The sequence below is a fragment of the Leptonychotes weddellii genome, chromosome 2 (genome assembly GCF_054177405.1).
Source record: "Leptonychotes weddellii isolate Sample4059 chromosome 2, ASM5417740v2, whole genome shotgun sequence".
Taxonomy (NCBI): Eukaryota; Metazoa; Chordata; class Mammalia; order Carnivora; family Phocidae; genus Leptonychotes; species Leptonychotes weddellii.
This window is the reverse complement of record NC_138370.1, coordinates 113,543,927-113,570,593: the sequence shown is the minus strand read 5'-3', so window position 1 is coordinate 113,570,593 and position 26,667 is coordinate 113,543,927. Positions and strand designations below refer to the sequence as shown.

At 40.6% G+C, this 26,667-nt stretch overlaps 1 protein-coding gene across 2 annotated transcripts in view; it reads left to right on the top strand.

Annotated features, from left to right (window-relative positions):
- The first annotated feature begins 3,888 nt into the window (after window positions 1-3,888).
- The window catches only part of HERC5 (HECT and RLD domain containing E3 ubiquitin protein ligase 5), a 42,876-nt gene continuing 20,097 nt past the window's right edge, over window positions 3,889-26,667 (top strand). The window contains exons 1-12 of one of the 2 annotated variants that reach the window (XM_081812158.1): window positions 3,889-4,349; window positions 6,903-7,023; window positions 7,901-7,977; window positions 11,306-11,527; window positions 12,957-13,048; window positions 13,549-13,679; window positions 15,888-16,033; window positions 17,164-17,240; window positions 18,035-18,138; window positions 19,653-19,712; window positions 22,049-22,142; window positions 25,020-25,209. In XM_081812158.1, coding sequence (XP_081668284.1) covers window positions 4,067-4,349; window positions 6,903-7,023; window positions 7,901-7,977; window positions 11,306-11,527; window positions 12,957-13,048; window positions 13,549-13,679; window positions 15,888-16,033; window positions 17,164-17,240; window positions 18,035-18,138; window positions 19,653-19,712; window positions 22,049-22,142; window positions 25,020-25,209 — 1,597 coding nt within the window. In that variant the 5' untranslated portion in view covers window positions 3,889-4,066. The remainder of the gene's footprint in view (window positions 4,350-6,902; window positions 7,024-7,900; window positions 7,978-11,305; window positions 11,528-12,956; window positions 13,049-13,548; window positions 13,680-15,887; window positions 16,034-17,163; window positions 17,241-18,034; window positions 18,139-19,652; window positions 19,713-22,048; window positions 22,143-25,019; window positions 25,210-26,667) is intronic. The other variant, XM_081812159.1, reaches the window with a different exon arrangement.

Here is a 26,667-nt window from a genome sequence, read left to right as displayed (position 1 = left end):
GAGAGAGAATGAGCAAGGAGAGCGGCAGAGGGAGAGGGAGAAGTAGAGTCCTTGCTGAGCAGGGAACCTATGCAGGCTTGATTCCAGGATGCTGGGATCATTACCTGAGCAGAAGGCAGACGCTAACAGACTGAGTCACCCAGGCACCCCTAGTGTAGTAATTCTTTACATACTCTTTCAGAAAACAGAGGAAGAGGGGTGCCTGGCTGGCTCAGTCAGAAGAGCATGCAACTCTTGATCTTGGGGTTGTGAGTTTGAGCCCCACGTTGGGTATAGAGATTACTTAAAAATAAAATCATAAATCTTTAGGGATGCCTGGGTGGCTCAGTCGGTTAAGCGTCTGCCTTCGGCTCAGGTCATGATCCCGGGGTCCTGGGATCAAGCCCTGCATCCGGCTCCTTGCTCAGCAGGGAGCTTCTCCCTCTGCCTGCAGCAATACCTGCTTGTAGTCTCTCACTCTCTCTCTCTCTCTCTCTCTCTCTCTCTCGTGCTCTCTCTCTGGCAAATGAATAAATAAAATCTTTAAAAAATAAAGAAATAAAATCTTCAAAAAAGAAAAAGGAAAACACAGGAAGAGGAAACACTTCCCAATTAAGTACAATGTTGGCATTACTCTAATGTCAAAACCAGACAAAGACATTACAGGAAAAGAAAACTACAAATACCTCTCATGAACAGAAACACAAAAAACCCTTCCAAGATTTTAACATATCAAACATATCCAACAAAATATAAAAAGGATAATACTTTGTGGCCAAGTGGAGTTTAGTCCACAAATGCTCTTAAGAATCTATTATATCATGAGAGACTATGGACTCTGAGAAACAAACTGAGGGTTCTTCAGGGGAGGGGAGTGGGGGGATGGGTTAGCCTGGTGATGGGTATTAAGGAGGGCACGTATTGAATGGAGCACTGGGTGTTATTCGCAAACAATGAATCATGGAACACTACATCAAAAACTAATGATGTAATGTATGGTGACTAACGTAACATAATAAAATTTAAAAAAATCTATTATATCTCACTGTAATAAGACAAAAATCACATAATTACCTCAATAAAGGCAAAAAAAAATTTGATCAATTGCAATAGCCGCTCATGTGTGATATTCTTAGCAAACTAGGACCAGAAGGAAATTTCCTCAACCTGATAGAACCTACAAAGAGCTAACCTTACACTTAATGGTAAGAGACTAAATGCTTCCCTACTAAAACTAGTAACAAGGCAAGATTGCCTCTCATCACTTCTGGTACAACATTGTACTAGAGTACTAGTCCATGTAAGAGGGCAAAGAAAAAAAGAAAAGGCATAATGATTGGAAAGGAAGGAGTAAAACTATCTTATTTATAGACTACATCGTTATCTGCAGAAGATCCTAAGGGATCTAAAACAAAACAAAAACCTACCAGAAGTATTAATATAGAAAAGTCTCAGGATTCAAGGTCAATATATAAAAATTAACTGCTTATATATATTAACAACAGTCATAAGTTGAAATTTAAAAAAGTATTTGTAATATCAAAAGATAAATATTTAAGGATAATTTTAACAAAACACATTAAACTGTACAGTGAAAACTAGAAAATACTGCTTAAAGACATCTTTAAATTAATGGGGAAGGGCACCTCGTGGCACAGTGGGTTAAGCCTCGAACTCTTGGTTTCGGCTCTGGTTGTGACCTCTGCCTCTTGGGATGGAGGCCCTCATCTGGCTCTGGGTTCAGCCCGGAGTTGGCATGCACTACCCCCACCCCCCTGCGTGTGTGTGTGTGTGTGTCTCAAATAAATAAATCTTAAAAAAGAAATTAATGGGGAGAGATATGCTCAAGGACTCAAGAATCAATATTATCAGCACGTCAATTCTTCCCAAACGGATTTAATTTAGTGCAATCTCAAAATCCCTGCAGTGTTTTGTAGACAGTAATAAACTTATCCTAAAATATATATGGAAATGGGAAGGACCTAAAATAGCCAAAACAAACAAACAAATATAATAGACAAAACAACACCGAAGAAAAGACAATGGTGGCGCATTTGAATCAAGTGATTTTGAGACTTAATTATAATCTACAGTAGTGAAGGCAGTGTGGCCTTAAGAGTAAAAATAGACATATAGATCAAGGGGACACAGTAAAAATTTGTCCAGAAAGAAATTCAATTACACATAGCCAACAGAGTTTTCACAAAGACCCTAAGGCAATTCAATGGGGAAAGGCTAGCTAGAACAATTGGAAATCTGTAAGGACAAAAATGAACCTCTATCCTTACCTCACACCATAAAGAATAATTCATTTGAAATGTAACAAAGACCTAAAACTATAAAACTTGTAGAAGATAACATAAAAGAAAATCTTTGGGGGCGCCTGGGTGGCTCAGTCTGTCGGGTGTCAGCCTTCCACTCGGGTAATGGTACCCGCATCCTGGGATCGAGCCCCACATCCTGCTCCGTGCTCACCGGGGAGCCTGCTTCTCCCTCTCCCTCTGCCTGCCTGTCTGCCTACTTGTGAGCTCTCTCTCTCTGTGTCAAATAAATAAATAAAATCTTAAAAAGAAAAGAAAAGAAAATCTTTGTAACCTTGGGTTAAGCAAAGATTTCCTAAGACAAAAGAAAAAAAAGAAAGGCATTAACTATGTAAAAGAAAAAAATGGATAAATTGCATTGAAATTAAAAACTTCAGCTCTTCAAAAGACAATAAAATTTAAAAACAAGCCACAGATTGGCAGAAAACATTTCAAAACATATTTAACAAAGGGCTTGATATATAACATAAAGTACTGTAATATATATAAAGAACTTTGAGATACTAAGCAAATTAATAAATGGCAAAAGATATGAATAGACACTTCACCAAATAAGAGACAGAGATTAGCACTAATAAGTATATGAAAAGATGCTTAACATCATTAAGCATTAAGGGAAATGGAAATTGAAACCACAGTAAGACACACGTACAGACTACTGCAACTGCTATAATTACAGAGACTGACAAGAGCAAACGTCATCAAGGATATAGAGGGACTGGCACTCCCATAAATTGCTGGAGGGAATGCAAAACGACATAGCACCTTTGAAAGATTTGGTCGTTTCTTACATCATATTCATGCATGTATTTACCATACGATACAGCAATTCCATTTTGAGGTATTTACTCACAAGAAACGAAAGCACTTATCCACTCCACGACTTGCTCATAGTCATAGCACCTCTATTCACCGTAGCCCCCAACTGGAAAGAACTGAAATGTCCGTGAATTGGTGAATGGATAAACAGCTAATCGCTGTATACTCATCTGTCGTAATAACATTCAACGATAACTACTGACTGACCCACTACTGATGAAACACGGGATTAATCTCAAAAGCATTACGCTAAATGGAGGAAAAAAACCAGACACAAAGACTGCACAGGTTTGACTCCATCTGTAAGGAATTCTCGAAGAGGCAAACTGTACTGACAGAAAGCACATCAGCTGTTGCCAGGCACCGCGGTGTGGGCGGAGGGACTGACCGCGCAGCTCTCGATTTCAGTTTCCTCGCGGTCGTGGGGCGGAGCCCGAGACCGAATGCTTAACTAGCTTTCCTTACCACAATAGTTCCTGGAAATTCTGCAAGTCGGCCTGTGTCAGTGCTCCTCCTAGCGGAACTGCAGTGTTTCTTCCAAGGCCACTAGGTCCAGGCGTTCAGGTGGCCACGGCTCGCCGGGGGACACCCCCTCAGCCCTGCCCACCCACCTCGTCATCGGCCAGCACCCTGTTTACTCTGGCAGCCTTCCAAGCCCTCCGTGACGCGTTCGAGTTTCCCTTTCCCTTCCCTTTTCGATTCCGCCCCCTTACAAGCACAACGGTTTCGTTTCGTATTGGAACTGCGGGCTCCGCCCCCAATCAGCACGTTGCGAGCCCGGCGTCCTAGCGGGGGCGGAGTAGGGGAGGCTGCGGAGCTTCGACGCCACTGCGCTGTCCGCCACCTCTGGCTGAGCACCGCGACGCCGGGGTCGGTTTTCTCGGGAGCTCCGTCTCCTCCGAGATCCGGAGAGCCGAGGCGCGGCCGTAGAGCCCGGGAAAGCGGCGATGGAGCAGAGGCCGCGAAGGAGAGCTCGGGGCGGCGTGCGCCCGGTTCCCGGGCCGGTCCCCTCGCCGCGACCCGCAGCGCCGCGGCGCTCCGCGGAGCCGCCGGGCACTCAGCTCTGGCTCTTCCCCAGTGCCGCGGGCCTCCGCAGGGCGCTGCCCCAGAGGACCGAGGCGACGCGTCAGATGTGCTGCACGCGCGGGCGCCTCGTGGTGTTGGAGCGCGGCGGGGCCGGCGTCGAGGTCCACCAGCTGCCGGCGGGGAGCGACGGCGCCAAGAAGCCGAGTGAGTGGGGCGGGCAGTGCCCCCTCGGCCCTCCCGCCTCGGGCTGGGGGTGTGAGGGTGGGCGGCCGGGGGCCCCAAGTGCAGCGCCTGCGGAGCGGCCCGAGGGTGGGTGTGGCGGTCCTTCTCTAAACGCGAAGGGAAGCTCAGAAGGAGACCCGACGCCGCAGCGGTCTGCAGTGGCCGCAGAAACGCGCCGGGCCGGGTGGCTTTTGAATTTCGCACGTGCGAGCGCCTGCGGTCTCCCTTATCCGCGTTCCCAGTTGGCGCGGAGTTTGCAGGATGGTGGTGAGAACTGGGTCGCGCACTCTGCAAATGGGTCGCGCAGTCTGCAAATAGCCGGTGCGGAGGGAGCGCGCGTGCAGGCAGCATCTGCTTAGCCAGTCCGCCGTTAGCACTGGTTTCTGTTGAAGTTTACTTTTCACTTACTCCTCTTTAGAACACAGCGGCTCCGATTTTGTGACCCTTTGGAAAATATAGTTCTCTTGTTCTCAGCGATAATATTTTATATATGCAAATAATTTAAAGAATGCTTTCAGTTGCACTTGTCCGCGGTGGCAATCTCCGTAGATGAGGTCAGGAACTGTGGTTCCGATTTTAAAGGTGGAGGAAAGCAAATGGCCATTCTTAATCTTGGGAAATTTTGTCCGTCTGTTGAGTGAAGAAAATGGTATTTTACTGGTCGTTATGCTTTTAACTCGGGCGAAGTCGAGCATCTTTTTTTTTTTCTGTTGATCGTTTGCATTCCTTTTTTGGTGACCTGCTTGTTCATATCTTAGACTGGCTTTTTTTTTTTTTAAGATTTTATTTATTTATTTGACAGAGAGAGACAGCGAGAGAGGGAACACAAGCAGGGGGAGCGGGAGAGGAAGAAGCAGGCTTCCCGCCGAGCAGGGAGCCCGATGCGGGGCTCGATCCCAGGATCCTGGGATCATGACCTGAGCCGAAGGCAGACGCTTAACGACTGAGCCACCCAGGCGCCCCTCTTAGACTGGCTTTTTAAAAAATTTGAGTTGTAATCTTTTTCTTATTTATTTGAAAGAGTTATTTGAACATTGAGTAAGAATAGCACTTTGTCCAGCATAGACGTTGATGTTTTTCCCAACTTTGATGTTATTTTAGTCTCCTTAATCTTTTCTGTTAAGGCTTATGGATTTTGTGTTACAAAGCTATCCACACTCAGGTTTTTTGGGTTTTTTTTTGTTTTTTAATGTACTCATCTTTACAGCAATTTAAGCTTTTACTTATTTTTTTAAGTAGGCTCCGTGGAGCCCAACGGGAGGCATGAACTCTTGACCCTGAGATCAAGACCTGAGTTGAAATCAAGAGTCTGGGTGGGGCTTACCCAACTGAGCCACCCAGGCACCCTTTATGCTTTTATTTTTAAAGTTAAAATTAAAAGTTAAAAGCACTTGAAAATTATTTTGATTTAAGGAGGTAGGGGAACCTAGATTTATTTGTTTCTCCAAGTGTTTAGTCTGATGTCCCAGTACCTTTTTTGAGTAACCTTTTTTTTTTTCTCCCTGCTCCTTGAGTAACTTTTTTTTTTCAACTGATTGGAAATGCTGATCTCTGAAAAAGATTACTGTTTAACCATTTCTTCTTCATTACCAAACTGTTTTGGTTCTCAAAGGATTTCTAATATGAAGATTTGTGCTTGGAGATTTTTACATGAATAAATCCTATTTGGTTAGGTTAGAACCGAAAAGTAAAGCCCCACATCCAATTTTTGTGAACAAATTAAATGAAATAAGCGTAAATGGTAACTGTGAACAATTTTTAAATCTCTTTTAGGAAGGGCTAAATATGTAGTAGTGCCAATAAAAATTATTTTGACAGCATGCCTCCTTAAAAATTAGTTCTCAAACACAATTCTTCCTTTTAAAAATAAAGAACTTGGCTTCTTTGTGGAGCAATGAGGAGAGTTTTATTATTATTATTCGTTTTGTATTTGGAAAGAGTATATTTCAAAATACACAATATATATTTTCTCCTAAAATGAGTTATGTCATCTAGATACGGTTATATTTTCTTATAGACTTTTTCATTTCTGTCACTTCAAATGTAATTACTCTGTCTCAATTTATTAAACAGGAATCTAAAAGCAAATATTTAATTGGTTATTTTTTAAACTATATTGATTTTGTTTTATTTTATTTTTTTAGAGGGGGGAGGGACAGAAGAAGAGGGAAAGAAAGAAATGTAAGCAGGCGCCACGCTCCTCCATCTCACAAGCCTGAGATCATGACCTGAGCCGAAATCAAGAGATAGGCTTAACTGACTGAGCCACCCAGGTGCCCCAAAACTATATTCAGTTTAAAACAAAGTATGAACAGTGCTTTCCCAAATTGAAAAAAATCCATGGGTCAAAACAATAGTCATTGCTAATTGCTCTGCTTTTGTCTTGAATTTTTCTTTAAAGAGAGGTTCATGTTAAATCAAAGGTTGTCTAGTTGAAATTTTTTTCCAGGTGTTTTAGTGTATTATAATGAAATAAATAATGATAGTGGGTAATAACCAGAGTTATGATAGTTCCTGATTGGATTTGCTCTGCAGAGTGCATTAAATTAGGAAAAAAAATGAAGATACATTCCGTGGACCAAGGAGCAGAGCACATGCTGATTCTGTCCTCAGATGGAAAACCATTTGAGTACGACTATAGCATAGAACATGCAAGGTAGGGAACTTTTTTTTTTCTTTTATTAGAAGTTAATTAAAATGTACTCAAAAGGCAATCATAATTTTTGTATTATGGTTTTATATTATGCCCTGCTTTACGTAGTGGCTCTTAAGTAAACAATTCTGAAATGACCAGTGAATTCCATCAGTGAGCTACAATCAAGTTAACTTGTCCCGTAGACATCGGGTCTTGCTTTGACATTTATTTATTTATTTTTAAAGATTTTTATTTATTTATTTGACAGACATAGACACAGTGAGAGCAGGAACACAAGCAGGGGGAGTGGGAGAGGGAGAAGCAGGCTTCCCGCCGAGCAGGGAGCCCGATGCAGGGCTTGATCCCAGGACCCTGGGATCATGACCTGAGCTGAAGGCAGCCGCTTAACGACTGAGCCACCCAGGCACCCCTTGCTTTGACATTTAAAAGAAATGGTTGTTAGTCTGCCTCACCCCAAATTGGACTTCCACATTCATTAATTCATTTACCCCTCATAATGAGTTAGATTATCAGAAATAAAAGTTTTCGACATAGGAGAAAAATACATTATCATGGAATGATTTGTGAGACTTTTTCCTAGTAGATCATGTGAATTAAACTTATTTTCATCTTGTGTTATTCCTGTATCATACAATTATTGTTTGCAAAAGACACTTGGAATCATCCTAATTACAATTATATAGTGCACATTATTTTCATTTTAAACCACCAATTAAAACACATGTAGTATTTTTTATAATTTTAGATGTACTGAATGTGAAGCAGTAAATTTAAATTTTTCCTTGAGCTTCAGTCCCAATTAAATACAGTTAATTTTAACATCGATGTTGCGACTTCGATTACGGTGATTGACATAAAATATATTTTCTTTCATCAGGTTTCAGTGCGTTTTACAAGAAAAAAGTATAATTCAGATCACATGTGGAGATTATCATTCTCTTGCACTCTCAAAAGGTACTTTTCTGGAATACTGTTTTTTAGAGGGAATAAATGTGTATATATGTAGACCTAGTAGAATGTATCTGCCTCACTTTGTAACAGACAAAAATAATGGTTTTGAATTTGATATGGTTCAGGGCACTTGTACTTTTTTTTAAAGTAAGCTCTAGGCCCACCATGGGGCTTGAACTCACAACCCTGAGATAGAGTCAGTAAAAAGTCACATGCTCTACCATCTGAGCCAGCCAGGCACCCCAAGGCACTTGTTAGAAAATAAGAGTAATTTTTGGATGTATAAAATCTTTAGGGTTCCATATTTACTGTTCCTACAATGTACTCTGTCAAGTGACAAAACTAAAGCGATTTAGTAAAGAATTTGATACCCTTTGTTCAAGGACAAGCAGCCGATGGATTGGGAGTACAGTGCATCACACACAATGGAGCATTCTGGGAGGATTTTGAGCAAGAGTGAGTTTTCTAGAGCATTAGAAGTCACAGTGCAGAAATAGGCATGATTGGTTGGGGTTGTATATCTAACCTTACTTGGAAAGATCAGGGAACAAAGAAATAAGTGTACAGCCCAGAGTTGGCTTATTGTTTGGGGATTGGCTTATTGGATAGATACATGGTGTTTCTGTTCAGGTAGAACATTTAAAGGAACATGTAAGTTGGTTTGCTGACATGGCACCCTGGGCAGGAATGGCTCCATCTTGACCTTGGAGATTTATTTCAACAGTTCCATGTTTCTGTTTTTCAAATAAGAAACAATGAAAATATTCTTAATAATCAAAATCATTCTGGAAACAGGACCAAGCATGGGCTACCCTTTTCTAGAAACTTCTTGCCTTTTCCTAGTGCTCTTTCAGCTCCCATGACAAGAGCTTAGAATCTCTTGGGTCTGCTCTTGTGGCCAGTTTGCAGGCCTCTGATATGCTCGCACATTACCATTTGAATTCAGGGATTCTCCCAGCTTTTATTATTTCCTACTTCTTATCAGACATTATAATGGTGGGAAATTGAAACAGTGAATACAGATTATTTCCTAAAGAAGCTTGACCATGGAGGAATAATTATAACAGGACGGTGATAAGTGGGAATTCAGGGTCAAGGAAAAAAATTTTTTTTAAATACGTAGGACAGATATAAACAAACTAAAGGGAAACTGGGATAAAAGGGAAGTAAATAATCCAGAACTTGACCTGTGTTGAAGGCCCTTTTGAAGTTTGAGAGTATGAACTTGCATTGGAAAAAATTGGCCTGGTTGTTTGACTTTATCCATTCATGAACACACATTTCATTTTGAGTATCTAGATTGATAAACTCAACAATTTATTTCTTTTACACTAATGGAGCCCATCCCTGTTCCTCCTCTGTGATGCTTTTTCGTGGTTCTAAAGCAATCACTGAAGAGTAAAGAATCTCTTTAATGTATACATTTTCCTAATTTCAATAATGGTGGTAAATTATTTCAATTACAAAATGTAATTTTTCAGGCTAGATTATTTTAAAAGGCCGTTGAGTATCAATTTTGTCTTAAATTTAAAAGGAAACAGCTCTTAGCTATCCTTTCTTTCTATAGGTACTTCTGTTAGATGAAATATTTCTTGGTTCTTAAGAAAAAAAAAAAAGGAATGCAGGTGAACATGAAGAATCATATGAAACTAGATACTTTGAAGAAAATACTGATTCCTTCTTAGGGGTGAAAAGTGGCCCACTGGTAATATTCTATCTACATGGAATCTTAGGGAAAGGGCTAATGCCAAGGAGTTTCTGCCTTTTAGCCCCTAAGCCTGTCCCTGTTTTCCTTCTATTCTATGTCTGCCTGATTTGTGCTGGTCATGTCTGACTACCCCCTTGATTAGGAAGAGCAGTCCGATGGTGCATCAGTTAGCATAGAGGGCAGCCCACAGTGGTAGAAGGAAGATAGGGCTAGAATCAGAGCAACTTGGGCTGGAATTCCAGTTCTGCCATTTCCTATGAAGTGAGCCCACTTTAACCCCTCTGAACCTTGGTTTGCTCATTAGTTAAGTTAAAAACAATTACACCTGCTCTGCAGAAGAACAAGGGTTTGAGAAAAAAGGTTATATCTATCTTGACCCTGGAGATTCATTTCAACAGTTCCATGTTTCTATTTTTCAAATAGATTGAAAAGGTTATAAAGGTTATAAAGATAAAACAGAAGCCTAGAGTCTAATGATATGGGGGCAAAAGAGATATTCAGAGTTTATTACCGATAAATCATAATCTAGGAAGAATGAAAGTTGGGGAAGCAAGAAAGAATTGATCATTTCATCATTATATTCCTGCTGGCTGGTAGACACATGGTAGTTACATTTGAAGGAGAGGTTCTGCCCCTTACCAGATTCTGCACAGTATCTTACAAAGAGGTGCTCAGTAAGCATTAATTCTCTGATACATTTTTTTCAGACTCAGATATAGTCAACTCCATTAGATTACACCTAAGAACTTTTATTGAAAAATATGCTTCATGTGTTAAATTAAGAGAGGAAGATGCAGACTCTTTCAAGATACGCTGCTGTAATTTCAAATGTATACATTATTTAGAATCTTCAGGCACATGAACAGAGTGGGTGGGCAGAAGGAAGACATTAATTTTAGGTTTTACTTTCCCAGATGTAGAATGTTTCTGGTTTTCATGGGCCCATTTCTTGAATTTTATTATAATATGTTCAGGTAGCTTCATTCTACCCTTCTTTGTCCGTTTGGGCTGCTGTAACAAAAATACCATAGATTGGCTGACTTAAACAGCAGAAATTTCTTTCTCCCAGTTCTGGAGACTGGAATTCCAATTCAAGGTGCCAGCAGATTCAGTGTCTGTGTGGGGGGCCTATCTTCTTACATGGTGGAGAGGGCAAGAGAACTCTCTGGAATCTCTCTTATAAGGGCACTAATCTCATTCTTGAGGGCTCCATCCTGATGAGCTCAGCTAATCCTAATCACCTCCCAAAGGTCCACCTCCTAATACCTTCACTTTGAGGGTTAGGATTTCAACATACATACTTTTTGAGGGGGACATGACCATTAAAGAAGCCCACGATCTAGTGATGTGGGGCAAAGGCGGGTGTTCAGGGTTAATTGCTGGTACATCACAATCTAGGAAGATAAGATTTGGGGAAGCCAGGACATAAACTCTACCCTTTGAAGCAGGAGGTAAGGAAGTACTGCTAAAGAGAAGATTTCTTCTAGTTTTTCTGTCTCAGACATAGGGGACGTTGAATGTAAGAGACTGATAGTATAGTATGGATAACATACATAATGCCCTAAGTTAATGTCTTCTGCACTTTAAACTTAATAAGGCAGCATTTTGTTTGTTTATGTCAAGGTGGTGAGCTGTTCGCATGGGGACAGAATTTACATGGCCAGCTTGGAGTTGGAAGACTGTTTGCCTCAATCCCCACACCACAGATTGTGGAGCACCTGTCAGGAGTCCCCTTGGTTCAGATTTCCGCGGGAAAAGCCCACAGCATGGCCTTATCCATGTCTGGAAACATTTACTCATGGGGAAGAAATGATTTGGGACAACTAGGCCTGGGCCACACTGACGGTATGGAACCATATTTTCAAGTTCACATTATGAGATATATTTGTCAGATAAGAGGTGAATTTAACACAAGCCTCCCTGTCAGAAATGGTTCAGATCTTCACGGTCATTGGTGCTGTTCTTCTTGGTTATCTCTGTCTTCAGGGCAGAAGCAATCTAGGAGACCTGCATAGTGTGGAAGTTGTTGCTGTGAGTGAGATATGTGTCAGGGTTGTGTGGGCTATGGGAAGGAGCATTGCACTGATTGGAATACCTGGACTCTGCTTCCCACTTTGCAGTTAACTAATGGCAGGGCCTTACTAAGTCACTTAACTTCTCTGGGCCTTATTTTCTTTTTCTATAAAGTGATGCATTTGGATGAAATGACCTCCGAAGTGCCTTTGCACTTAAATGTCTAATACAAGTATATCCATATTAGGACAAAAGGATACTAATGATCTCTTTAGAAACTCACATATTCTAATCTTAGTCTATAAGGTATCAATTATATCTGTATACACAGATGTGGAAAAAAACCTGTAATTCCCACTATCGAACTACTTTCACAAAGCAGATGGCAAACTTTCTTTCTTTTTTTTTTTTTAAAGATTTATTTATTTATTTATTTGAGAGAGCGAGAGAGAGCACATGAGAGGGGGGAGGGTCGGGAGGGTCAGAGGGAGAAGCAGACTCCCTGCCGAGCAGGGAGCCCGATGCGGGACTCGATCCCGGGACTCTAGGATCATGACCTGAGCCGAAGGCAGTCGCTTAACCAACTGAGCCACCCAGGCGCCCCGGCAAACTTTCTTAAGATCCTGAATACCCTCTTGGAGTTTTTAGGAGTTTTTAGGTGTGGCAAATTGCTGCTTTATCAGCTGTAGTAATGTACCTGTTTTCCCCTGGGTTACTGGGTCATATACTGCATCTTTCCCCGACGTGGCCCATTGCTAATTACTTAGAAGCAACCACAGTCAATGTTAGAAAAATATTCAAAGGAGGGAAAGGAATAAAGAAGTTAAACTGTTTTTGCTGAACCTCTAAGTGCTTTGACAAGGAAATCGTGAGAAGAAAGGAGAGGTAGTATAGGGCAGGGACACTGCAGTAGAGAATTTAAAAGAAAAGAAAGAATCTTTATGTTCATTAAAAGGGTGATTTTAGATGGGAATTGGAAATACCAGATATGCTGCAATTAATCAAGTTAGGCTAACAGGAGAAGAGTGGGTTCTGGGAAGTGGCTTGACACTTTCACATGAGTTCTGCTGTGTGTGGCCCTTTGACCACTGCCTCACCCCCAGTTTTAGGCCAAAATAAATGTACCAACACAGAGGCCTTTCTTGTCAGAAGGTGTTGGGAACTGTGGCTGCCAGCTGAGAGACAGTCCAGGTATGTTCCCAGTAGCGCGGAACTCCAGCGTCCTCTTTGGATCACGTCAGCTGTTCTTTTCCTTGCATAGGTGAAGATTTTCCTTCCCTTATTGAAGCACTGGACAATCAGAAAGTTGAATTTCTTGCTTGTGGTGGCTCTCACACTGCCCTGCTCACAACGGTGCGTGTATCCTTGACTCCGATGGTAATTCTGGAAGAACTTTATAGTGGGAAAAGCACAAAATACCTGGGTGTGGGCACTTAGTATTTCCCTGAGAAGAAGGGTGGCTTCCCACATGCAGGATTTTCCTACTGATAATTTGGGGGCTTTGCTTTGATGGTCTTTTTTTTAAAGATTTACTTATTTTAGAGAGTGTATGCACATGAGTGGGGGAAGGGCAGAGAGGGAGAGAAGCAGATTCCTCTCAGTGCAGAGCCCAATGTGGGGCTTGATCTCATGACCCTAAGATCATGACCTGAGCCAAAATCAAGAGTCAGACACTTAACCTACTGAGCCACCCAGGATCCCCTGATAGTCCTTTTATTAATTCATTTATCAGTGAGTAGTCCTTTTGTTAATTATTCAGTAATATCGCTGAATTCAGTAATATTTTATTAATTATTAAGTAATATTGCTTACTGTTGTATTTTTCTAGAATCTGATAAGTTTTCTTTCTTTAGGATGGGCTGGTATTTACTTTTGGTGCTGGAAAATATGGGCAACTCGGTCACAGTTCCACACAGAATGAATTAAGACCCCGTTTGGTGACTGAACTCGCTGGGAATAGGGTGACCCAGATAGCATGTGGAAGGTAAGTTGTAATGTGTCCGTGAAAATTGATGAAATCAATACCATAAATTTAGATAGGTGGTTTAATAAAACTCCCATCAGTTTTTTTTTTTTTTTAAGATTTTTATTTATTTATTTGACAGAGAGAGACACAGCAAGAGAGGGAATATAAGCAGGGGGAGTGGGGGAGGGAGAAGCAGCCTTCCCGCCGAGCAGGGAGCCCGATGTGGGACTCGATCCCAGGATCCTGGGATCATGACCTGAGCCGAAGGCAGATGCTTAATGACTGAGCCACCCAGGCGCCCTCCCATCAGTTTTTTTGATTGAGATAAAAGTATCAAACATTTTCACATGGATGAAGATGCTTAATTTACATTATTAGATAATAATCTTTATTTTAGTATATGTATTTGTTTTCATTGGCTTTTTTTTTTTAAGATTTTATTTATTTCAGAGAGAGAGAGTACACAAATGGGGGGAGACAGGCAGAGGGAGAGGGAGAAGCAGGCTCCACTGAGCAGGGAGCCCAGTGCGGGGTCGATCCCAGGACCCTGAGATCATGACCTGAGCTGAAGGCAGATGCTTAACCGACAGAGCCACCCTGGTGCCCCTTCATTGGCTTTTTTAAAAAAATATTTATTTAAATAATCTCTATACCCATCGTGGGGCTAGAACTCCCGAGATCAAGAATTGCATGCTCCTCAGACTGAGCCAGGCAAGCATGCCCTGCATTGGTTTTTTTTTTTTTAAATTGGAAAATTTATTCACTTTCTGTTGCCCCTTTAGTGAAAAAGCTTTGTAACTGTTCAAACACACTTTAACCTTTAAGAAAAATAGGTCATTTATTTGGGAAAAAATAAACATGAATCACAAAGGATTATTCATTGATGTAATGACTTTCTCACAACCCCTCAGACGCCAACATACTGTTACTATAATTCTTTCAGAGTGATCACAGTAGAGGATAAGACAAAGTCAGTGGTGGTTTGAGTAGAATATTCTGATAACTTTGATTTTTCACAGCCTTTTTTTTTTAAATAAAAGTAGAAAAACTTGCTCAAACTCCTTGGCTTACTTAGTTATTCCTTGAACATCATTCAGTCCATTTCTCACCAGTGGGATTTTGGGTTGTGAGGTTAAGAAATCTTTTCAATCAGATACTCTTCTTTTGGGCATTTCTTCCTTATTAAACACAAGCAAATTCAGGCTCTTATCTGAATATTGGGTTCATGTGTTTGTTTACCAAAATCGTTGTGTAAAAAATTCGTTTATGTACTTTTCAGTCTATAGACCTATTCTTTTATGATCCTGGAGTAAAATTACATATATGGATTTTATTAAAGTAGACCAGATTATTGGGATGGTATGATTCTCTGCATTCAAGGGAACAGTACCACCACCTTGGATTTTTAACATTCTTTTAAGTAGCATGTATTAGAAGAGGAGTCTCACGTAAGAGATAGCTTAATACACACCAGGGCAGTTCCCCTACTAACAGGAGAATTCACTGGAAAGACGCTCAGAACTCACTGAAAACTGTTAAAGTCAGATTCCCATTTATTATAAGAAATGGATACAAATTAGAACCAGTCAAAGGAAGTGATGTATAGGACAGAGTCTAGGAGGAGTCCAAACAAGGAGCTCCCACTGTCCAGTCCCCTTGGAATCATGGATGGGATGGTATTACCTCCTCCCAGCCCAGAACATGACAATGTGTAGAGTATTGCCATTCAGGGAAGCACACCCAAGTCCAGAGTTAATTGGGGTTTCATTGCTTAGTCCTGATTGATTGGATCATTGCCCCTGGCAGTGAACTGTACATCCAGCCTCTCCCTCCCAGTAGGTTGGGCTTCCATTTAGCCAGAGGGGCCCTTCCTGAGCCACCTGGGTCAACTGTAGGTGTGATCTCAGGAGCTTGCCATGAATAACAAAGACACTCCTGTCACCTGGGAAATTCTAAGGGCTTAGAGGTTACCTCCCACGAACTGAGGACAAAGGCAAATTCTTTACTTAATGCATTCTAGAATGGGAGAGGACATGGAGCCAATCAGTAAGGGAATCATTATGGGTAAGGTCTTTGGGAAATGGAGCTCAGAAAGGATCACCTAATTCCATTTTAGGAATTAGTTTCACTCACCGGGTAACCTAATTTCAGCAGTTTACCGTGTTGCTGCATACTGTCTTCATTGTAGATAATTGAGAATTGACTGTATGTGCTTTTATTTAATAGGCGGCACACACTTGCCTATGTTTCTGATTTGGGGAAAGTCTTTTCTTTTGGTTCTGGAAAAGAAGGACAACTGGGAAACGGTGGAACACATAATCAGCTGATACCACTTCCCATGAAATTGCCATCAAATGAAGAACTCAAATTTGGTAAATTTTGTAGGAGCACAGGATTTGGCATAAATACCACTGTCAAGAAACTGATTTTTCTAAGGGTGTAATGTGACAAGGAAAAAAAATGTATGACTAAGAAGGGAGTTTTTCTAAACATTGGTTTCATTTTTTTACTTGTAAAGAACTTAAAATATTCAGTATAATTAATGCAGTCAGAATAACCATTAGCGTTCTCTTACCCCTTCAGATTAAGATCAATGTGGACCTAAAATGATAGAACATAAAATAGATGATATGGATTCAGAGGTATATGCCACAGGAGACCTATTAATTCCGTGGTGATTGGTTTTCACCTGGTAACTGACTCACAATCACCTAAACCCCCGAGAACGATGAGCAACTGATCTATGCCAGGCACTGTAACTGTGCTTAGCCCTTACGTGTGTTATCTCACCTGTCCTTTAACAGTTCGGGGAGATGTGTGCTCTCAGGCTCATTTTACTGGAGGGTACAGAAACTTGGAGGGTGAAAGGTTAGCCAGTTCTTACAGCCAGTCAGTGGTTTGGCTAGATTTGAACTGTGGCCTGAGCCACACACAGCTCCGAAACACTCTGCTATTGAAACTGTCTCAGAGTACTTTGGTTACATACTTCTGAAACCTTAGTTGGTGACCCAAGGTACCAGAATTCTCTTAAGTTCTTCTGGGAAAATGAACAGTAGGGTTATTTCTTTGAGCAGTTCATATATTTGATTTCTTACAACCGCTTAGATTTTTGAAGTACTTATTGACATTCTTTATAGCCAGTAGTTACTGGTTAAATCTTGAGTTGTAGAATATGGCTTTTGGTAATGAGAGCAGAATTAAACCAGGGATCAGCTAACTAATCAAATACTGGTTTGACTATTTTATATATAAGCATTTACATTAATTATGTATGTCAGACTGATGTCACCTGTCAACCTTGTAGATCGCCTGTGTTTGCCAGCTAGACTTTACTCTGAAGGAAATGTATATTTCTGCTTCATGGGTGGGAAATTTGTTGAGTCTTTGTGTATCATAAAGAGAAAAGGACTAAGTTTGAGAAGAATCTGAAATGATTTAAATTGAGTGTGCATGTTTGTGCCAGTCACTTTCTGCACTCTTACTTTCTATGTCTCCCTTTCAGAAAGCCGTACTTCAGAAAAGGAGTTAATATTGATTGCTGGAGGGAATCAAAGCATTTTGCTCTGGATGGGAAAAAAGGTAAAAATAGATCTCTAGATGTTTTATAACTTGGTATTTTAAGCAAACTGAAGGGTTTCAGGATCCAAGTGTGGTGAATTCCAGAATCATTTAGTTCCTAAGCTGACCTTTAGGAAATAAACATGGATCCTTTATTGTCAAAAATACATAAGTATTGACTCAAAGAAATCAACAGATTTGTCTCTGGTAAGTGTCAAATCAGATTTCCTTAGATCTTTCCTTTGCCCTGCCAATGGTATTAGGTCGGTATCCTAGCAAGCCATCAGGTTGACATTCTAATATGATTTTGCTAGCCAGTACTAAAAAAGACCCCAGGTTCACAGGCCTGTGAATCATGAGTTCATAACCTCCTCACCCTACTTTGCTGAGGCAAACCAAGTTCCGCCCACTCCTACACAAAGGATCTTCCCCTTGAGGCTGCTCATTTTAATCTGATAATATGTGTAGGAAGTGCTGAGTGTTGGAGCACTCAGAGAAATTTACCTTGGATTTAAGCCCCTTGGACAAGAAATTGACGACTAGGCAAACAAATGATCGATTACATCTTGGTGAAATCTTACTTCAGGATTTCCCACAGCTATATTATCCTCTTTAAAAATCAGTATTGGGGCGCATGGGTGGCTCAGTCGTTAAGTGTCTGCCTTCGGCTCGGGTCATGATCCCAGGGTCCTGGGATCGAGCCCCGCCAAAAAAAAAATCAGTATTACCCTGTATCCTTAGAATGTGCTTAAAAGTTGGACACCTATTTCTGTGGTGTCTAAATTGCTGTGTTTTACTTGCTTGTTTATGTACAGAATCCCTATGTTAATCTGAGGAGGAAAATTCCTACACTGAATGAAGGGACCATAAAGAGGTGGATTGCTGATGTGGGGACTAAACAGTGGCAAAATACAAAAAGGTACAGCCCCTGTGTTTCTATCCTCATAGAGTTCTGTAAAGTAGCCTTTCCCCCCTGACTGGTTCTGCACAGTAAGAGATGTGAGGTTTTGTGGTCCACCATGGTCCATCAGCCAGAGGTCTTCAGAGAAACTGAACCGATAGATAGGGGTGTGTGTATGTGTGTGTCTGTGTGTGTGTGTAGACAGATTTATTTTTAAGGGTGTGTATATAGACAGATTTATTTTTAAGGAGTTGGCTTACGCAGTTGTAGGAACTGACTGTGTGTGTGTGTGTAGACAGACTTATTTTTAAGGCGTTGGCTTACGCAGTTGTAGGAACTGACAAGTGCTAAATAGGTAATGCAGGCCAGCGGGCTGGAGACCCAGGGGAGAGTTAGTACTGCAGCTTGAGTGAGAAGGCAGTCTGGAGGCAGAATTCTCCATGCCTGGGAACCTTTTTCTCTTCGGCCCTCCACGATTGGATGAGGCACACCCACATTATGGAGGGTGATCTGCTTTACTCAGAGTCTGTTGATTTGAATGTGAATCTCCTCTAAAAAATATCTTCACGGCAACATCTGGATTGGTGTTTGACCAGATATTTGGGTACCATAGCCTAGCCAAGTTGACGCATTAAAATTAAACATCACAGCTAACATATAAGCTCCTTGAGGTCAGCTTTCTTTACTGGAGGACCTCTCTGGATCTCTGATATGTTTGCATATATTGTGACTGTTTTGAGTAGGAGATACAACCTATATCATTTCCCAACACTCTTTGACCTTAGAACCACTTGTCTGTGGACCTCCTCTTCACAGCTGAACAGTGTGGGCAGTCTTGGCTTAAAATGATACAACTCCTACCATCTTTAAAGATTATACTTAACTTTTACAAACATTTCCTTTTAGAGCTACTTTTACATATGGTTTCCTAATTGTGAAAAGTAGTTGTATAAAATAGCTGCATCACAATCTGCATGGTCGATCAGGAACTGTGCTGGTGACTGCACTCACCTTGCTGGGTGCTGCCTAATGTGTGGAACTGTCGAAACACTGTGTCGTACTCCTGAAACCTAGATGACATTCTCCATCAACTGTACTTCAATAATTTAAAAAAAACTACTCGTGCTATTACTTCCAAGTTGGAACTGAGCCTACTCTCCTCACTCCCATCCTCCTATTTAATTTCTGGTAATTTTTTTCTGTCCCACTTAAGTGGAACAAAAATAAATCGGGCTTGGAGAGCTGGGTGGGATGGGAATGTCTTATTTATTCAAGGACAAACCCTAGGTCCGTCCTTTTCCTCTTTCCCTGTGGCTTCTCTGAGTACACACCTTTTTATTACTCACATCTGCCACTGAAATTTTGAGATTGGGAAAATGGAATAGACTTTTAGATGCCCAAGGCAGAATGCAAACAAATCAGAGACAGAAAAGTTTGAAGGATAGTTAGGAGATGTTTTATTTATCATATCTCATGCTATAAGGAGGCATACAGCATAATTTGTTTTAACCACCGTCGTATTCCTAATACAGGGAAATCAGAGAGATATTTTCATCTCCTGCTTGTCTGACTGGAAGTTTTTTAAGGGAAAGGTAATATTTATAATATATTTATAAAGTTTAAGATCCTGTTAAAAATACTGTGTACAGCATGGTGACTATAGTTAATGGATTATATATTTGAAAGTTGCTAAGAGAGTAGATCTTGAACGTATTCATTATAAAAAAAATTGGGGGACATCTGGGTGTCTCAGTGGTTAAGCGTCTGCCTTTGGCTCAGGTCATGGTCCCAGGGTGCTGGGATTGAGCCCCGCATTGGGCTCCCTGCTCAGTGGGGAGTCTGCTTCTCCCTCCCCTTGCTCTTGTGCTCGTGCTCTCTCTCTCTCTCTCTTCCTCCCTCTCAAATATTTATAAAAAGGAAAAAAATTTTTAACTATGTGGTGATGGATGTCAGCTAGACTAATTGGTAATTATTTTGCAATATATATACATACGTCAATTCATTATGTTATACACATCTGAAACTAATATAATGTTATACATCGATTGTATTTCAATAAAATGAAAGATTGTAAAGAAAATGGCATGAGGGTAAAATAATTCGCTCTGTGTTTGTCTTTTTAAAAATCTAACTTTTTGGGTGCCTGGGTGGCTCAGTTGGTTGAGCGACTGCCTTTGGCTCAGGTCATGATCCTGGAGTCCCGGGATCGAGTCCTGCATCGGGCTCCCTGCTCGGCAGGGAGTCTGCTTCTCCCTCTGACCCTCCTCCCTCTCATGCTCTCTGTCTCTCATTCTCTCTGTCTCAAATAAATAAGTGAAATCTTTAAAAAATAAATAAATAAATAAAAATTAACTTTTTAAAAAATTTTTATTTCTGTTCTAGAGAGAGAGCACGCACACGTGTGTGGGGTGGGAGGCAAGAGGGAGAGGGAAAGAGAGAATCTCAAGCAGACTCCCCACTGAGCATGGATTCCCAACATGGGGCTCGATCTCACAACCCTGAGATCATGACCTCAGAAATCAAAGGTTGGACACCTAACTGACTGAGCCACCCAGGCACCCCTAAAAATTAACTTTTTGTAATGAAAGCAAATACATGCGCACTGTAGAAAATGTCAAAAATAAAGACCTGTGACCGAAAAAAAAAAAAAATGAAAATCACCCATAATCCACCACCTAAGAGGAATAGCTTTTGTGTATATATCTTTTTTTGTGATGTATTTTTTTTCTAAAAATGTGATTATGTTATTTTATATATTACTTTATACTTAATGTACTTGTCCATTTCCTGTTTTATTCAGTTCATATTATTCAGTAGTTTTCTTTAATGTCATTGTAATGGCTGCATGGTATTCCATGGGAAGGACATACCTTAATTAATTTACAATTCACTGTTACAAGGTGTTAAGGTTTCTTTGAATTTTTAAATATGAAAGGACGACTTTGCACCTCTTCCTAAATATTTATATATTTATCTTAAAAATGTTTTCTCTTTTGAGGCACTAAATATTTGTATTATTTTATAATGTGTCTATTTCTAAGACATTGAACATAAATATGTTAAGAGTAAATAATTCACAAGATACTTAAACACTTCATTAGTAATTTTTTTTTAAAGATTTTATTTGAGAGAGAGAGAAGGCATGAGCCAGAGAGAGAGGGAGAAGCAGGCTCCCCGTTGAGCAGGGACCTCAATCCTGGGATCATGACGTGAGCCGAAGGCGGACGCTTAACTGACTGAGCCACCCAGGCGCCCCTCATTAGTAATTTTCTGTTGCGACACTAAGAATTTACTGCTCTGAAGCCCCCTCATCTTTTTTGAAAGGTTTATTTATTTATTTATTAGAGAGGGAGAGCCAGCATGAGTGGGAGGGGCAAAGGGAGCGGGAGAGAGAATCTTAAGCAGGCTCTATGCTGAGTGTGGAGCCTGCGGTGGGGCTCAATCACGTATGTATGACCTGAGCCAAAACCGAGTCAGATGCTTAACTGACTATGCCACCCAGGCGTCCCTGAAGTCCCCTTTTTTGATCCTGACTTTCAGTTCACGTAACTGGGAGAAATGGTCATTTTTTTCAGAAATGGGGAAAAACCTTTTTTTGTGTGTGTGTGTGGCTGTTTTTGTAAAATAAATATTTAAGATAACATAATATCTGAGTTAAACTTGGATAGTATATATATTGTTAATGTGGTCTTGATATTTTTTAGCCTTTTAGAAATAATCATAAGTGGTCAACTGCATTTCAACTGAATTTATATTTAGCCAAGTTATCTTTACTGTAAAGTTGAGGGAAAAAGGAATTTTATTGAAATGAAATAAGGTTTAGAAGAAACGCTTCATCTGGATAAATAATCTGATAAAATACTTAATTTTGAAGTGTCTTGTTCCATTTACTTATCCATCTACTTTTAAATTTATCTTCCTTCTATAGAAAAGCTGCAGAAACAATGCTTATTCACTTGGACTTAAATAAAGCAAGAAACGCTTTTAAAGAGTTAACCCAGAAGGACTGGATTGCTAACACGGTGGTATTCTTTAAATTCTTATTTAGAAAAAGAAAATACATAAAACATTTTTTTGTAAGAATTCAGAATTTGAGAAGAAATACTTTGTTTGAGGAGAGTCTCTGAGACTGTAGCACATCCAGATTCGGTGAAATTCAGGTAGCATTTGGAAGTTGGCCCCCTTGTGGTGAAATGGTTGCTCTGGTAATCACATAGATGACAAATAGTCTAAATGGTTCATCTGTATACACACACACACACACACACACGCACCTATAAATAGATGCATACACTCTCTAGAGGGAATTTTGTCAGCTCATGGCTATAAGGAAGATGATTGAAGGATTTCTTGAGATTGGTACACTAGAATACGAACAACATGTTATTTACAATTATTTTAAACGTAAGTATAGAAATGAGAACACTTTTTGGTATGAACATCCCCCTTACCTGGGACTACCTGGATTCTTTTTCTCTGTTTTGTTCTATTGCACTTCCTTTCTATAGGTCCTAGAATGTTCTTTGGGGGATTGTTGCTTCTTTGTTTCAGTACTGTTATTATTGTCTTTAGTTTCCCACTTCGCCAAATGCTCTGAACATGTTTCCTTTATTAGGTTAGCCTTTCTTGATGTAGCCTTTATTAATTTATTTCTCTGTTCTCTTATACTGGTTGATCTAGGGGTAGTATTTTTTATGTTCTCTCAATCTGTTTCTTTCCTGGTCTCACTCTCATTCCTTTTCTCTCTCTCTTTCACCTTTCTCTCTCTCTGGGCCCCTCTCCCTTCTTTTCTCCCCTCCCGTCCGCTCTGCTCTCTTCTCCTCTCCCCTCCCCCCTTCTTCCTCCCTGTCCCCCCTTCCCCCTCTCTCCATTCCCTTCTCCCTCCCTCTCCCCCTTCTCCTGCTCATTTGCTCTTGGCCCCTGTTTCTGTACCTCTCCTTCTCTTTCTCTCTCAGTCTCCCTGTCATCTCTCCTTCCTTCCTCTCCTGCTTCACCTGTTCTGCTGTATCCTCCAAAACCAGCATTCTCTATCCGAGCTTCAGGGTCTCTTTACACACACTCCTTTCTCTTGAGGGAAGATGAAAAGTTTAATTCTGTTAACCTTGGCAGAACCATGGCCCTATTAGAGGTCTGAGGTAAAATGGATCCCCAATTACGTACCTTTATCAGGACTCTGCAGCATTTAGTAGGAAGATCACCACTTCTGCATCTGTGTAGGGAAGAATTTGGGCCAATTCCTCACTAGAGCTAATTATACCTTGGTTGTGCCAGAACAATATTGTGTGATATGCAGTCGATGTAATCGTAGAGCAGTCTTACGTTATTTCAGACCAGAGAGTTGGCTCAGAAGACCTGTAATGTTTCTATTTTGAGGTTTCTGTGACACAGATTCACAGACTTTTGCAGTTCATTTCTTTACTCAGCAGACACTTGAATGCTTGCTCTGTGTAGGGCACTGTGGTGCGGACTCCTGGTGAAAATGAAAGAGACATGCTCCCTGTCTTATAAAACAGTTAGGGACACAGACACAAACATGCAGGTATTAGTGGGAAGACTGGGTGTGTTTTACGTTCCACTGTCTTCCCTAATGCCTCACTTAGAACCTAGTTAGTGAATAATAAATATTTCTGGATGAATGAATTCAGTCATCACTAGGGCAGTGGATGTCATCTCTACTTAGAGTACTCAAAACAAGGTCCCCAGAGGAAGTACGAGTTTACCATGTGCCTACCTCAGAAAGGTCATTCCTGGCAGTCAGGGAAGTACACTGATGCACAAGTGTGTGGAACAAGATGGCTGAAGTGAGAGGATCACAGAGTTCTGCAGGGTTGGGGGGAGGTTGGGAGGTTTGGTGATGTGGCAGCTGATGAGCACCGAGGTAGGAGGGGTGTGTGATACCGAGAGGTGTTAAAATAGAGTAGTTGGGTATGTGCACTCCAAAGACTGAACCATGTAGTAGGAGCCTGGCATAGTGTTTTGATATAAAAGTAGATAATTATAAGAATTTGTACATTTAGAGATCTCATTTAGCTCATATCATAATTTAATAGTTAAGTTTGGGCTTTGGAGTCAGAAAGATCCAGAAGAGGTTCCCACTTAGTTCTGTGCCCTTGAGCAGATATAGATTTCCCTTCTATAAAATGGGGTTAATAATACCATATATGTTCTTAAAGAACTACAAGGATTAAATGACCTAATTAACATATGTAAATCACTTAGCTTAATATCTGACAAATGAGTATTCTACAGCTTCTCACTGGGTTTTGAAACAAATTATTTCTGTTATCTGAGCACATCTAACATAAACATTCAGAATTGCATTTGAATTTTTCTTGAACACTTGCATTCTGAATTGGGGAAATGGTAAACGGAGATTGGAAGGATTTAAAAGCTTGAGTTTGTAGTGGAGAGAGTTTGTGATGAGGCAGGTGGTCCTGTGAGGAAGCTCTGTTGGTTTATGTTGCTGGAGTTACTGCTTTTTGTTTTTGTGGGGTTATTAATTACATGTTACTTTTTGGGGTTCTTACACGTTCTTTTTCTTTAAAGATAATGAGGTGTGATAGTGGAATGAGGGGGTAGAATGTAGTATTTATTATTGGGAGGGCTGCCTGTTAGTTCTGAATTCCTTGTTCATCCAGTATAACTCTTAGATGATTTCTTCTCCACCTCCTTCATGCTTCACAGCAATTAAATGGGATAACGCTTGTCACGTATCTGCACCTCAGGTAGTTGGGATGCTATGTGAGATTGGATGTAAACATGGGTTTTAGGACTGAATGATTATTCCAGTTTCTTGGTGGAATGAAACTCCAGGTTCTAGATTTTATTTTTTTACAAATTGCATCCAGTTCTTGCTGTTTTTTGAGTGTCTTTTTTTCCCTGATCCTTTTTGACCACAGATAACCACATGTCTCAGGGATAATCTGCTCAAAAACCTTCCATTTCATTCTCCACACCAAGAAGCTTTAGAGATTTTCTTCCTTCTCCCTGAATGTCCCATGATGCATGATTATAACAACTGGGAGAGCCTGGTGGTTCCGTTTGCAGAGGCTATTTGTGCCATGAGTGACCGATCTTTAGGGGTTCTGGGTAAGACTGATGATTTACATTTGAAAATACTCTAACCACCCTCTCAGTGGAAACGCACCCCTGGTAAAGTTAGAGGAAAACTTAAGTAATTGTAAATATGTTCCTGTTTTTTTTTTAGTTCATATTCTTAGCATATTGTAAAGGTGCTGTAGTAATTACTATAGTCATCCAAAATAGATTGTTTTACTACCTTTTTAGAGTTCTTGTAATGGTACGTGTGTGGTTTGGTCATGAGGTCTTTTGTTCTCAACTTTTCATTATGAAAAATGTCATACATAGAAGTTGAAGGAACAGTACATGAAGATCCATATACCCTCTACCTTAGAGCCAACGACTGTTAACCTCTTGCCATGTGTGCTTCTCTCTTTATGAGCAGATTATCTTTTATTTTTGCTGAAGTACTTGAAAGTAAGTTGGAAACATCATGACATTTCACCCATAGTATTTCAGCATACATCTCTTAAGAATATGAGATCCTACATTGCCACATCATTATCACACCTAATAAAATTAGTCCATATTTCCATAATATCCAGGCCATATTCAAATTTCTGCACTTGTCCCATTTTACAGCCTTTTTTTTTTTTTTTGTTAAGAGTCTAGGTCAGTTGTCCTGTAGAACACCCTACATCTAAATCTGTCTGATTATTTCCACTTTTCCCTGTATTTCGAGTACACTTGAAGTACCTTTCCCTGTATTTCGAGTACACTGGAAGTCAGGTCTAGGGGCTTGAGTAGATTTTAATGAGGTTTTTGACACAAGCAGCATATTCAGCCCAAGGAAGTCCATTTTTTTTTTTTTTAAAGATTTTATTTATTTATTTGACAGAGAGAGAGATAGCGAGAGCAGGAACACAAGCAGGGGGAGTGGGAGAGGGAGAAGCAGGCTTCCCGCTGAGCAGGGAGCCCGATATGGGGCTCGATCCCAGGACCCTGGAATCATGACCTGAGCCGAAGGCAGACGTTTAACGACTGAGCCACCCAGGCGCCCCAGGAAGTCCATTTTTTCTTATGTTTTATTAAATCTAAGTAAGTGATGAAAAGCTAGTTTAAAGCATTTTTTGGTTTTTTACAATGCTGAGAGGTGCTTGTGTTTTTTTTTCTTCTTCTTCTTTTCAGTAAACACTAGGACCGACATGGGGCTTGAACTCATGACCCTGAGATTAAGAGTTACGTGCTCTATATACCCAGCCAGACAGCCCCAGAGTTGTTTTCTTTAAAGTAGGCTCCATGCCTAATGTGGGGCTTGAACTCAAAACTGTGAGGTTGAGTTGCATGCTCTACCGACTGAGTCAGCCAGGCGCCCTGAGCGGTGTTTTTTTTTTAATTTTTTTTTTTATTATTCATGAAAGAGAGAGAGAGAGAGGCAGAGGCAGAGGGAGAGAAGCAGGCTCCCCGCCTAGCAGGGAGCCCGATGCGGGACTCGATCCCAGGACCCCGGGATCATGACCTGAGCCG